At 36.1% G+C, this 13,978-nt stretch overlaps 2 protein-coding genes across 2 annotated transcripts; both read left to right on the top strand.

Moving 5' to 3' along the window:
• Positions 1 to 2,580: 2,580 nt before the first annotated feature.
• Positions 2,581 to 6,410, top strand: LOC129378085 (excitatory amino acid transporter 1-like). Its single transcript, XM_055058368.1, has 10 exons — positions 2,581 to 2,971; positions 3,133 to 3,328; positions 3,413 to 3,550; positions 4,117 to 4,324; positions 4,409 to 4,451; positions 4,537 to 4,594; positions 4,703 to 4,868; positions 5,119 to 5,352; positions 5,431 to 5,625; positions 6,272 to 6,410. Exons 2-10 carry the CDS (start codon positions 3,160 to 3,162, stop codon positions 6,408 to 6,410), a joined length of 1,350 nt encoding a protein of 449 aa, XP_054914343.1. The 5' UTR covers positions 2,581 to 2,971; positions 3,133 to 3,159.
• A 1,868-nt stretch (positions 6,411 to 8,278) lies between these two features.
• On the top strand, positions 8,279 to 13,078 carry calr3b (calreticulin 3b). The gene is made up of 9 exons (XM_055058367.1): positions 8,279 to 8,478; positions 8,784 to 8,885; positions 9,501 to 9,704; positions 10,144 to 10,238; positions 10,314 to 10,523; positions 10,613 to 10,726; positions 11,065 to 11,208; positions 11,292 to 11,384; positions 12,078 to 13,078. Exons 1-9 carry the CDS (start codon positions 8,391 to 8,393, stop codon positions 12,276 to 12,278), a joined length of 1,251 nt encoding a protein of 416 aa, XP_054914342.1. The 5' UTR covers positions 8,279 to 8,390; the 3' UTR covers positions 12,279 to 13,078.
• The last annotated feature ends 900 nt before the right edge of the window (positions 13,079 to 13,978 follow it).

Here is a 13,978-nt window from a genome sequence, read left to right as displayed (position 1 = left end):
ATAGGAGCTCTGCATGTCAGCCATGTTTCTCATGTCGAAACGAGCACAAATCAATAACCAATACAGAACTAACAAGGCTCAAGATGTTTTTATTCTATGGACTCAATTCAAACTGTCAAGACGATTAATAAAAATGATAACATCATTTTTTATAGTGTGAAAATCATGTTTTATCAGATGGAACCAAGATTTTTTTTACACAAATCCACTCAAACTGTTTAGAGCTTGTTTTAATTTGTTTTCTCATGAGAAAAATGTACTTTTTATTTCCAATATTCCCTTGTTTGCATGTCTAATTAAGCTCTTAAAAACTGGTCTTACAGTCAGGAACTCCATCCACATGTAGCGGCAGCTTTTAATTTTACGTATTTACTCTATCGTTCCTCTTTTCTGTGAGTTCTGACCAGTTTTTAACCTAAGATTTCCTTAACATATTTCTAGTTTCTAGTCAATTTGTTCTCAGGGTGAAACAGAAAAAAACCAACAAACCTGTTTGTCTCTTTTCATTATTACAGTAAGTGGCCAAATCAAGCTGAATTTGCCTGTCTCTGCTTTCTGGTTTTGCCTTATCACCACAAACGCAGATAAAACTCTTTCATTGAGTTGTCTGAGCTTCAGCTGGTCATACCATCCATTAGAGGAATTGCATTTATTTTATTTATTTTTATGAATCTTGTTTAATATAAACAGAGAGTTTGTTCAACTTTAGCAGTTTCTCATTTGCTTTGTCTCTGGAAACATGTCTGAAGTAGATTCTGTTTAGATAAAAAAAAATCAGACAAGTTAAATTTGTTCTGACCCTTCAGGTGAAGTAGTTTAATTAGACACCAAGCTAATATTTTGAATTTTCTCAAGATCAATTCCTTTATCGTTCTCACAACGGCTGGTGTCGTAGGTAAAAATCTTCATATTTTGTCACTTGCATTTCTTCTAATGAAATAGTCATTTTATGGAAAATCTTGCATATTGATTTCCGTCTGTGTTTCTAAGGGTTTGTACTGGGTTTTTCACTGTGACACATTAACATCTCGGAGAGAGAAATAAAATATTAACTTGTCCTGATAGCTGCTGGTGAGAACGCTGAAGATGATGCTGCTTCCTCCTGTCATTTTGACTCTAAAGATCTACTGTTCAACTTGAGTTCATTTGGGTATTGAAGAGGCTTGTTAAAGCTATGAAAAGGATAAAAACAAACCCATGAAAATGTTGCAAGGAAAAATGATCGAACTCACTTTTGCACTTTGTTTGTGGTGGGTTTATTCAGGCTTCAAAGACCATTAAAAATCTGTAAAACACTAACTAGTTCTTTGTATTTCAGGCATGCCAGATGTAGACAAGATGGCTTTTGGGAAAGTCGGGCTGCGAACCTTCATCTACTACTTGGTAGATGAATTCACTGGCATTTTCCTGGCAGTTCTCATCAAACCTCAGCGCCCTCTGCTGGCAGAAAAGAGGCTCTGCGGAGAGTGGATGCTTTCCTGTATCTCATCAGGTATCAATGAAAGACAACCTATACTGTTTCGTTTTGTTTTTGTTTTTGTTTTATTTTGTATATTTGATAAAGAATCACCTGCAAATTGTATTTATTTCCTGCAACTGGTGGAAGCTTGTTTCAGAAAGGTAAGAAAGTTCTGATGAGTTTAGATATGTGATGCCATCAAGCAGTAAAAATGTTATTCAGAATAGAACATGTCACAGCAAGGAATCAGAAATCAATCATCTAGCAATAGGTAACGTGATTACCAAAAGTGAGCATATTTCTTCCTTCTAAATAATATTATTTAAGCTGAAGAAACACTTTACTAAACCCTTTTTTTTACTGCATAAATCTTAACAATCCAGTAAATGCATTAGGCACTGTATATATTTGTTAGAACCGGATAAAGTCCTTCCAGTAACAATTTATCTGCAATTTGTCTCCAAATGGCTCAACAGACAAAATATGATTAGAACAACAAAACTTATGTACAGAGGTCTCACTGTAACATAAATATACAATGTTTTTCTTAAATAACCACTTATCAGGTGTTTTACTCAAGTAAGAGTAGCTGTACTTCATGATAATATTGTTCAAGTGAAAGTACAGTGCAATAAAAATACTCCTAAAGGTAAATGTTTTCCTACAAAACATGGCAGAGTTGAATAAATCCTTAGTGATTTATGCAGTTGAATAAATCCGTAAGGATTTATTCAATAAATCACTCCATGTGATAACTGGGCTGCATCACGCTGCTGCTCAACCACGTTATTGCCACAAGATAGTTAATATTTCTGCAACCTTGCCTGTTACTTTTCATTGTATGGAGGAAGATCTCAAGATGGACAAACAGGTGACGTGCTTCATTCTGCCTGCAGGTGCCACTACGAACGTGGACGGTGCCGCTCTTTGTGAAGCAGTGGCAGCCCAGGTCAATGACATGGACTTCAATCTTGGACAGATTATTGTCCTCAGCTACTTTGAAGTGAATTTGTTTACCTGCAAAGCCTTGCAAAAGCTATCACACATCACATGAAGCAACTTTGCCCAACAAAATACATTGAAGTTTTGTAGTAAGATAATCTGTAGAAAAAGTACTTTCACAAAGTACGGTACAAATCAGACCTCTGCATTGGTAAAACGTGTTCTGTGAAATATGTCCAAGAAGAAGAGAAATGGACTTTCAACCTATTACTGTTAAAATGTAATCTTGTATCAAGCCTTTACAACGTAATAGAATGCAAAGAATGCAAGTATTTTTTTCTTCTGACATTTCTGTGCCGTTTTACCGTTAACTGTGCTGAGAAGGGAGCAGAGTAGGGCAATTCTTCTTAAATGTAAATCTTTCACTCCTAACCTCAGTGGCAGCTAGTATTTCTGAGCTGGCCACAACTGTTTTCTTTTTTTCCTCAAAATTAGATCCACAAGTCAAGTCAAATCACTTCTTCAATCCAAAGGAGCTTTATTTTACCAAGGACTTCGAAACGCAAGCTGGTAAGACTTGAAGGAAAATTTAAATATCTTGTTTATAAAATGTCTACAACATAATGAGTTAAAACTCGTTATGTTTTAACTTTTGAACAGTGATTTATTCATTCAAGCTCCAGGCAAAAGTGTTCATCATTCATTTTTCCCATGTTTCTGCAATAATGTAGATATCAGTGCTTCCAAGCTCTAAGAACATGTCGGAGGTAGAGTTGGTGGAGGTTGCTAAACCCGAAGATAACGAGAAAAACGAAAGATGTTCTCAGCCCTCAGGTGAAAGAGGATTAATTAGGAATCGATTTAATATTCTAATTTTCCTCAAGAGGAATGCCTTTGTCATTCTCACAATGGCTGCTGTTGCAATAGGTAAGAAATCATCAGTTTTATGTTGTATTTTCTCTTGCATTTGCTTCTTTGTTGGAAAACTGTGCATATGTCTGTGTTTCTAAGGGATTGGGCTGGGCTTTGCTCTGCGATATGTTAACATGTCTGAGAGACAAATCATATATTTAACTTTTCCTGGAGAGATGCTGCTGAGAATCCTGCAGATGACGGTGCTTCCTCTCGTCGTTTCAAGTCTAATTGCAGGTCAGATCAACTTTTTGGCTTTTAGCTTGACTGTAGCAAACAGTTTGGCTAATAAAGCTGGATTGGTACTATCTTGAGAATTAATCATCTTACTTGTAAAATCAACAGTTAGGTCATTAGTTTAGTTTCACCAGAGGTTATCCAAACTTTAATAGTTCAGTCCTTTAACAGGCAGCTTGTGTTTCACACCCGAATGTATGCTCTTATTGTGAAGGGGAGAAAGTGACATGAGAAGACACCAATGGTTGTACTACATCCTATTTTTGGTTTTGATTGGAAGACATTGAGAATAAAAAAAGACTCAAATTATTTTTTTGTCTTTTTCCACATTGGTGACCCCGAACATCTGTGAACATCTGAACAAGCTAAAGTTTTAAAATTCATCAATTTGGCTCGAATAAATCAGTTCTGTCAAGAAGATTGGATCAATCACCAATGATATTTTCCCAATAATAACTAATATATTTTTTGTATCTTCTCTGGTCATTTTTATCTGAAATCAAAATTTGATGATCTATAAAGACTGACAAAAACTGTCTTGCCCATTTTTCCACTTCAAATTTCAGGCATCTCAAATGTTGACAGAAAAGATTTTGGAAAAATTGGGCTTCGGACCTTTGTGTACTACTTGGTAACCACTGTTATTGCTGCGTTCACTGGCATTTTCCTGGCGGTTCTCATCAAGCCGGGGAAATCACCCAGGTCCACGTCCGAGTCGTCTCCTACTAAAAAGCAGGCCGTGCAGAGTGTGGACGCTTTCCTGGATCTGATCAGGTCTGCACAAAAGTCACGTGGAGATACATTTTTGCCACTTTATATTTTGAAGAAAGAATGATTCTATGATTATGTATTTTATAGAAACATGTTTCCCTCAAATCTGGTGGAAGCTTGTTTCAGAAAAGTAAGCTAGTGCAATTGTTTTGTTGTTATTTCACTGTAAAATGTTTGTAAAGTACTAATATTTTAATTCTATGTTCTTTAAAAAGTATTTAACAGTTAATCTCAGCAGTAATTCATCAGGAGCCACAAATATATCAACAAACAGTGAGTCATAAAAATCTGTGATTGTTATGATTTTTGTCCTGCCGTGCACTTTTCATTCTCCTGTTGTCCTTGTTGTTATTATGTATTGTAACTTTATCTGCTGTTTAGCACCAACAGCAGGAACCTCAGACGGCATCAATGTTGTGGGTCTGCTGGTCTTCTCCGTTGCCTTTGGCCTCATCCTGAGCAGTATGGGGTCAGAGGGGAAACCTCTGAGGGATTTATTCAACTGCATGAATAAAGCAATTATGCGTCTTGTTAGCATAGCTGTCTGGTAAGAAGGGAAGACTATTGATGAACCACTTCAACTGTTTCAGCATTTATGTGTTCCTATTAAACGTTTACCTAATTTTGAATTATCTTTGCATGTTGTCGTTAAATTGACTCAAAAATTGCTGTGTTTAGCCTGTATGAGTGCATGATTTGGTGGAAATGTGCTTACTTTTTAAGAATTTATCTGTGGCTCCATCTGCTGTTTGGAAAAGTACTTACATCTCCATTTTAATTACACCTCTTCATAACAGGTATTCTCCAGTGGGAATCATCTTCCTGCTGGCTGGGCAGGTTGTTAAAATGACGGACGCAGCAGAAATAGGTCGTGATGTTGGCATGTACACTCTGACTGTGATCACTGGGCTCATCATCCACGGCTGCGTCACGCTGCCGCTCATCTACGTTATTGTCACAAGGAAGAATCCCTTGAGGTTTGGTGGAGGAATCCTCCAGGCTCTGAGCACGGCCTTTGGGACTTCATCCAGGTAAAAAACAATTACTACAAACAATCAGAAATGAATGACTCTGAAGCATAACTTTATATCTTATGTGCTTTTTAATAGTTCTGCAACCTTGCCTGTTACTTTTCGTTGTATGGAGGAAAATCTGCAGATGGACAAACAGGTGACGCGCTTCATGCTGCCTGTAGGTGCCACCATGAACATGGACGGTGCTGCTCTCTATGAAGCAGTGGCAGCTTTATTCATAGCCCAGATCAACGACATGGACTTCAACTTTGGACAAATCATTGTCCTCAGGTACTTTGAAGGGAATTTGTTTACCTGCATTGCCTTGCAAAAGCAATCACACATCAACAGAAAGCAAACTGAGTAATATATTGGTGAAAATAAATTTTCCCAAAGAATCTAAAAAGCATTGACTGCTTAAATTAATATTTTGTAGAACAACTTTCTGCCATTCCTCATTGCAAAGTTACTTCCTGAGTTTATGGCATTTCGCTGTTTTCTTGTGTTTAATTCCAGTGTTTATCTAGTGTCATTCTCAGTTTTGGTGTCAGTAACACCAATAAATGTCAGGAGAAACAACTTCTTGACTAAACAAAATAGATTCAAAGAATAAACTAATTTTGACAAACTTCACATCTATAATATTGTTCAAATAAAATATCTGATTATTTCCAGATCAGATATTTAACAGGGTTAGAAGCAGAACTTATCGGAATTCTATACCAATATTTTAAATGAATACTTTTTGTGCTTATGTGATGCTATCTGAGCTAATCATTTAAACAATTTAAGAATTTCTAAGGATTTCAAAATGAATATAAATTATTTAAATAATAATGTTGCTTTGCCTTAATTTTTCTGACTTGGCATAGTGTAGTAAACTGATGTTGACTTATTCAAAGTAGCTCTTACACTGCATTATTTTCTTTTTGTTCAGTTTGGTTGTCACAGCAGCAAGCACGGGTGCAGCTGGTATCCCACAGGCCGGCATGGTATCCATGCTGATTGTGTTGACCTCGACAGGACTGCCCACTGAAGACATATCACTGCTCCTCATGGTTGACTGGATTTTGTAAGTATACCACTTTGTATAATTTCATCTGCACAATGAAATACAAAAGCTTGAGATAAAACACAAGAAAATCAATGAGCTGGGAAATAGTTCCTAACCTCTCAGATGTTACTGTTTTTGTGTTTATAGGGATCGTTTAAGGACTGCCACCAATGTACTTGGTGACTGCATTGGTGTCGGAGTGGTGCAGCATCTCTCCAGACATGAACTACAGACATCCAGTCCTGCAGAAACAAATCTAGCGTTGGAAGAAAATTTACCCTCCAAGAGCATCAGCATCAAAATGGAATGAGTTGCATGAAGGAAGAAAAAAATCACTTCCTATGTTAAGTAGAATAATGAAATAAAAATTATAAAATTGCGTTGACTAAATACAGAGATGAGGCCATTTTGTTTCTTTTTGTATCCTGTGGTTTGTGGCACAGAAACTCCAGAGGGAAACACAGAGATCAGTCTTCTTGTAAGACTCAATGGATTGCACTGGGGGATCTCAAAGGTTTTCAGGCTAAATCAAAAACTTCTAAGCAACTTCAAGTCATTTGAAAGTCTTCCTAAACTTCAACAATATTCTTTCAGTATGGAAGAAGCCAAAACCACTAAAAGTTCCCTCCAAATGACATTACTCCTTGACTACATAACATCTGGATCATCATAGAAATGTGTTTTCCTACCAAATTAGTTTCTGGCTAAACCAATTTTTAGTATTTGTTTTTTCAACAAAATGATGACATTTAGTTTGATTAGGGGCTTGCTTTTTAGTCAAACTAAATCAGATGTAGTAAATTTACTCTTATCTTTAAAATCTGTGAAGTGGTTTCACAGAAAGATGTAAGTGGTTAACCGAGGCTTTCTGTCCCACCAATCTTAAATATTGTTGTTCAATATTTCTTTTTTATATATATTGTCAAAATAATTGCCATAACCTTTTGGTTATGCTTTTGTCTGTTTAATAATATCAAGGAAGAAGACATCTTTATTTTTATCTTGTTGATCATTTGCAAAGCCTGATTTTTGATTGATTTTGTTAGTTGCCATATGTCACCACTTGTCCAATGAAGAGCTTTGTATTCACAACCGCAATCTCAGCATTTTTCCTTTGTGAAACCAGCATATGTTGTTAATTGCTGTCAAGATGTGTAACAAACAACAGTGAAGCGATTTTACAGGCATAAAGGCTGTAATCTTCTGCACTGCAAACTGCTACAGTGGATTGTTGTGAAGTTAGAATATTAGATGTCTCCAAGAATTGTTTAGGTGATACTGGCACCATCTTGTGGATAATTTTCACTATGACAATAAAAGACTGTAATCTTGCTGATGAATATGACGCCCCCCACTGGGTAATCTTTAATACAGCAATAGAATATGAATATAATATTAGCCTGGTGTTTACTGTGACAGAGATGATAAGACTGGCCTCATTGCACAATAGAAGCTACACAAAAACAGATAAGATAACGTGTGCATGTGTGTGGCAAATTTGTTAAATTTGTCCTAGAAACTAATACAAATTTGGATGAAACGGCTTGTTCCTTCATAAAAGTATCATTGTTGTCATTTACTTAATTTATCACATTAAAACAGATAGAGAGAGAAAGGGCAGAGTTAATTCTAATAATAACAATAGTAAAAAAGTAATTGTTAAACGCAGGAAGTGCCTGACATAATATGCAAAACATGACATGAACCCAAAACAGACTGGTACATGGGGTCTCGTTTAGCACCCCCTAGTGGATAATGCCCATTATGGCAACAGAACGTGAAATGGTCAGCTGATCTCGCTTCATTCGACACTGGTTCCTGTGTTTTCGTGGTCCACAGTCATTGGTCCAGACACACCAACCCGCTGCCCAATCAGAGGCAGCCATCTGTTCGCCGTAGCCACTCTAAAATATTCCCTTCTCTTCCTTCTCCCGCAAACTACTTGCTGTTTAGCCCAGAGGTGCCTCTGTGAGTAGCGGGACGTGCAGCTGAAAAGAGCAAAATGAAGCTTTTAGGTTTAGTTGTGGTAATATTTGCAGTTTACTGCGCTCACGCTAAGGTTTATTTTCGGGAGGAGTTTCTGGACGGTGGTAAGTCTCACTCTGACCCAGCTTATTTTAAATTTACGACACAGTTGTGGCATCTATCATTCGGAGTTATAGGTCACAAATCTGTTTTAGTGATCTGATTAATGGTCGTTTGTGTTAGCCGAATTTCCTTTTTAGTTCTTTGCGAATGTGAGGTTTTTCGTCGACCACATGTTCTGAAGCTAACTGGTCATAATTAAAGTGCAATTGAATATTAGAGTTACGAATCAGGGCTTGAATTTGATGTATTTCTAGAAAGTCATTAACCGTCAAATTGCTTCTTCTTCTGCTACTTCTTCTTCGGGCAGATGAATGGAGAAGTCGCTGGGTGAACTCCAAGCACAAGTCTGACTATGGAGAGTGGAAACTGACTGCTGGAAACTTCTATGGAGATGCTGAGAAAGACAAAGGTAATTAACAGTATTTATTTAGCCCAAACTGATGTTTATTGGTTAATAAGGGCTCATGTTAACCGATAAATCATATATGCTTCAGAGCTCATAACATGACTGTTCCACTTTTATTTTAAAGTGAAAGAGAAACTTGTCTTTTATATCCTTATTCTCCAACAAGTTTATTATTTAGTCCTTATTGTACCATTAAAATGTCAATTGTCAAAACAAATTAGCATTTAAAATAAACCTTTATGATGTCACCAAGCTCAACTTAAGTATAGGATTTTAAAGAATTAACTTCTGGTTTAACTCACATACATTCTTTGATAAATGAAACCTTTTCTTTGGTTTGAATAAATGTTTAATTGATTTGCAAAAATTATTTAAATATATTTGCTGCTGAAGGAGAGTAGCAGATTTACATTTAGACAGTAAATAGAACAATGAGGATCTATTTACTTTATAAACTGTAATGCCTGAAACTTTACGCAAACATGCAATACCAAATAAGCCATTTTAAAAGAGGCCATGCAGGAGCAGTCTGTCAATTTAAGTATCTTTAACTAGAATTAATACAAATCAAGTTTTTTTGCACTGCTCAAATGTATCATTATTTTTTTCCCACTTCAGGTCTGCAGACGAGCCAAGATGCCCGCTTCTACGCCGTCTCTGCCCGCTTCGACCCGTTCAGCAACGAGGGGAAGCCTTTGGTCATTCAGTTTACGGTCAAGCATGAGCAGAAGATCGACTGTGGTGGCGGCTACGTGAAGGTCTTCCCCTCTGACTTGGAGCAGACCGAAATGCATGGGGAATCCTCATACTACATCATGTTTGGTAATAAAAATATATGTATTAAAATAACAATAAACGTAGGAATATATATCATATAAAAATGGCAGTAATTAAAGTGAAGAATTAATAGCCATTTTTTTGAAGCCCTTTAAAATCTCAAGATGTACCGGACATTATAAATAAAGTCTACCATTATTCGTAAATATTAATGGTAGAAAAAGGAATACATTAGTGGTTGTAACATTTGGTAATAATGGATTAAATTACAAAAAATGTAGAGAAAGAAAAATGGATGATATAATAAGAAATACTTCAACAATAAAACAAACAGGAACTAAAATAATCAGAAGAAATAAAACAAAATGATAGGAATTATTGTTTTTTTTATTCTGTAAACTGGTTGATATTACTAGAATAAAAACGGTAAAAAAATAAAGTATGTTCTGTAAGCTATGAAGAATTACATGTTTGTTTGATTTAGGCCCTGACATCTGTGGCTACAGCACCAAGAAAGTCCATGTCATCTTTAACTACAAGGGCAAGAATCACCTGATCAAGAAAGAGATTAAGTGCAAGGTAACATTTTATTTTAAAGATTTGCCTTCCATAGTGCTGTTGCACAAGAAGCTAAACTCAACCGTTTCATTGCAGGACGATGAGCTGACCCACCTGTACACCCTGATCCTGAACCCAGATCAGACCTACGAAGTGAAGATTGACAATGAGAAGGTGGAATCTGGCAGCCTGGAGGAAGACTGGGACTTCCTGCCTCCCAAGAAAATTAAGGATCCCGAAGCCAAGAAACCAGAAGACTGGGATGACCGCCCCAAGATCGATGATGCCGATGACACAAAACCCGAGGTGAGAGAACCTAATCCTCTTCTCTGCCTTGTTTTTAATGTTCTTTACATTGTTACTTGAAACTTTAAATTGCATGGTTTTGTTTTTAGGACTGGGACAAACCTGAAAACATTCCTGATCCTGATGCTAAGAAGCCTGAAGACTGGGATGAAGACATGGATGGAGAATGGGAGCCACCGATGATCCCCAACCCAGAGTACAAAGTAAGCCACATTTACACAGAAACGATCAAATACAGATGGACCAGAGGTTGGACTGGATCTGTTTTCCCTTTATTGGCCATCAAATACAGAACAATGCTTGTTTGTTGTTGGGTTTTGTTTTTTGGGGGTTATTGTTGTTTTGTCAAACTAGCTTTCATGTTTGTGGGAACACATTTAATTTAAAAGCATAAATTCCTTCATTTTTGATTGATTCCAAAAAATGTGAATCAGTTTCAGACCTTAACAAAGCAATGGTCTCATTGGTTTGTCTCTTTAATCGGATATTGTGCTGATGTTCCTGTTTGACACAGTTTTTTTTTTTTTTTTCTGTATTACAGGGAGAGTGGAAACCCAAACAGATCGACAACCCCAACTACAAGGGAACCTGGGTGCATCCTGAAATTGACAATCCCGACTACAGTCCCGACTCCACCATCTACAAGTTCGACAACATCGGCGTTCTTGGTCTTGACCTTTGGCAGGTGAGGAGAAGTTTATGTTCCCAAGTTGTTGTTGCATAAAGAAAATACCAAGAACAGTCTAACGTTTTGTATCTGCCTCTCAGGTGAAATCTGGTACGATCTTTGACAACTTTGTGATCACCGACGATGTGAAGGAAGCAGAAGAAATCGGGAAGGAGACATGGGGCGTGACAAAGGTATGATGGTAGATTGTGAGAGCCAAATAAAAGTTAGGCTGGATAGATTTTAACAAATTAATCCTAGGGTGGAAAAATTTGCCTCACAACTATTATTATTATTTTTTTGAACCAATAAGACAGTAAATAAAATTTTAAATAAAACCCAAACAGCTAAGTAAAATTATCTACTGTACTTGAAAATAAAACTAAAAATACTGTTCAAGTATATATAAGAAAATGAAACCGAAGTATTCAATTTAAAAAATAGTTTTACAATTTGTAATGATTATGATGAAAAGAAAGAAATATGGTAGTTGAATTGAAATGTTTTGGGAGAAAACGCAAGAAAAATGCTTAAATAATCAAAATCTCTTTAAAACTTCTAAAATGCAATATGTCAGTAATAGACAAAATAAGATATATGAAAATGAAAGGAAAAACTAAAAATGTAATGATATAATAATTAATAAAATGAAGATAATAATAAATAATATTAAAGATGTAATGGCCAATCAGAAATAACTAAATATAATTCTTTAATTTAAAAAAAATGGAAGTAATAAAAAAAATGTAGTCTTATGTGTTTTGACTTTTTATAAATACCGTTAGCAGAGCTGTATCATTAATTTTGTTGTACTGCTTATTAAAAAAGTATTCGTGACCTTTAACCCAACAAGAAGCGTTGTCTGATTGTTGCAACCTTTTTCTCAGGAACCAGAGAAGAAAATGAAACAAGAGCAGGATGAGGTGAAGAGAAAAGAGGAAGAGGAGAAGAACAAAGAGCAAGCCACTGAGGACGATGACGACGATGACGAGGAGGCAGAAGAGGACGAAGAGGAGGATGATGATGCAAAGGAGGAGATTCTTACAGAAAATGAAGACGACGAGTCAAAGCCCAAAGATGAGCTTTGAGACGGTGTAGCTAAAACAGATTTATCTATTTTTTTTTTCTTTTCAACCCCTCCTTCCCTAGAAACTGTCCCGTCATTCTAGGGGTGTTGTGGCTGCTGTGCATCCTTTTCCCTGAAGTCGGGACACGAACCAATGTCGGGGTTTGAAGTAGAAAATATGGAGGAGGGGGGGTGTGTGAGTGGGTGTTGAGGGACTTGGTGTCTTTTTTTTTTTTTTTGTCACAGTTCCCTTGAACTGCTGAAATTATTCTGTGGTTTCTGACCAACAAACTCCATTCCTCATTTTGTTAGCGACACATTCGGTCGGCCCTGACATCTGCTGTTTTTCTTGATTTTCTTGATCGAGCCATCTCAGTTTCTGACGGGGTTCTCAGGTGGTTACTATAAAAGTTCTTCAAAAGTCACCAACATGTTTTTTTTTTTTTTTTTTCTCTCTTTTGTTAGATGAAACAAATCAGATTCAAACCTAATCAAAGAAAAAGGAAAAAAAAAAAATAATAATTTATTTTTTGGTTGTTTCTATGGCACTGACTGTAACCTTTTACTCTTTGTTCTTGAGAGGTGAATGAAATTCTATATATATAGAAAAGTCCTGTGAGTACTTTTATTTTTATTTCTCAGCACGTTTTTTTTTTGTTGTTTTTTTTAATTGTTGCGTGACGGGATGTGCAGCTTAATCCTGAAAGTCAGGACAAACAGATGCTTTTGTGCCGGGGCTGCTCACACAAGGGTAACACACACACAGGTTTTACCGGACAGAATGTGATTGATGCCAAAGGTTCTATTAAAAGAATAATGCTTTTTCTGTCTCCTCATATTTATTTATGCTGCACAAGCACACAACTTTGAAATGAGCCACTTCCAATTTAGTTTATTCCTGGTTTTCTTGCTAATTGTTCAACTTTTGTAGCACTAAACTATTCATATATCTGGGGAACCATTATGTAAAGGTGTGTCTAAATGCAAACTACATAACATAAAATCCTGCAAACTGACTGTTTGCATAATGGGCTTTTAGCAAAGCAGTTTTTGTATTTCAGTAATATTCACTAACTCCTGTAGTGTCCAAATATAACTCCTTAGATACTTTGACATTTTGAAACTGCACACTTCAATGTGTTTCAGTGGACTTTTTTGTTAAAAATCAAAAAGTAATACATAATTTAAAATTGTGGAGTATTTGAAATATTTTAAATGAATAATATTTATCCAACACTGGAGAAGCAGATTTTATGTCTACACAGTGATATTGTCTTTTTTTTTTTTTTAATGTAGCTTAGGTTTATTTATATTGGACAGAGAGCAGCAATGTTAAAACCTTGCCTAGATTCTCAATTGAATTTAGGTTAGTACTTTGACTAGCCCATTCCATCATGTGACCATTTTTTGATCTAAGCCAGGGGTGTGGAGCTCATTTTCGTTTAGGGCTAAATTAAGATCATGAATGCTCTTAAAGGGCCATTTGTGCCAGAATGTATTGATAAAACCTGTTCACAAATTGTTAAAATATCAATAAATTCTTAAAATAAAATGTTATTGAACAACTTTTCAGTCATTCCAGGATTTTGTGTTAATTTTTGTGATTTTTTGCAATAAAAATCTGAGTGTGGTACTAATCTGAAAATATTTGTGCTTGTTTATGACAGCAAATGCAACTTTTTATTACTCGCTGAATAGATCATGGACTACATACAATCTTAT

The sequence above is a fragment of the Poeciliopsis prolifica genome, unplaced genomic scaffold (genome assembly GCF_027474105.1).
Source record: "Poeciliopsis prolifica strain line A6 unplaced genomic scaffold, Auburn_PproV2 SCAFFOLD050, whole genome shotgun sequence".
Classification (NCBI taxonomy): domain Eukaryota; kingdom Metazoa; phylum Chordata; class Actinopteri; order Cyprinodontiformes; family Poeciliidae; genus Poeciliopsis; species Poeciliopsis prolifica.
This window is presented reverse-complemented; position numbering and strand designations above follow the sequence as displayed.

Excerpts from the sequence above, each read along its gene's own strand:
- LOC129378085 (XM_055058368.1), top strand. The coding sequence starts at position 3,160 with ATGTCGGAGGTAGAGTTGGTGGAGGTTGCTAAACCCGAAGATAACGAG. Across the intron at positions 4,595-4,702 it reads CACAAATATATCAACAAACA|CACCAACAGCAGGAACCTCA; the intron begins GTGAGTCATAAA and ends TCTGCTGTTTAG. Across the intron at positions 4,869-5,118 it reads CTTGTTAGCATAGCTGTCTG|GTATTCTCCAGTGGGAATCA; the intron begins GTAAGAAGGGAA and ends TCTTCATAACAG.
- calr3b (XM_055058367.1), top strand. The coding sequence starts at position 8,391 with ATGAAGCTTTTAGGTTTAGTTGTGGTAATATTTGCAGTTTACTGCGCT. Across the intron at positions 8,886-9,500 it reads AGATGCTGAGAAAGACAAAG|GTCTGCAGACGAGCCAAGAT; the intron begins GTAATTAACAGT and ends TTCCCACTTCAG. Across the intron at positions 9,705-10,143 it reads CTCATACTACATCATGTTTG|GCCCTGACATCTGTGGCTAC; the intron begins GTAATAAAAATA and ends TGTTTGATTTAG.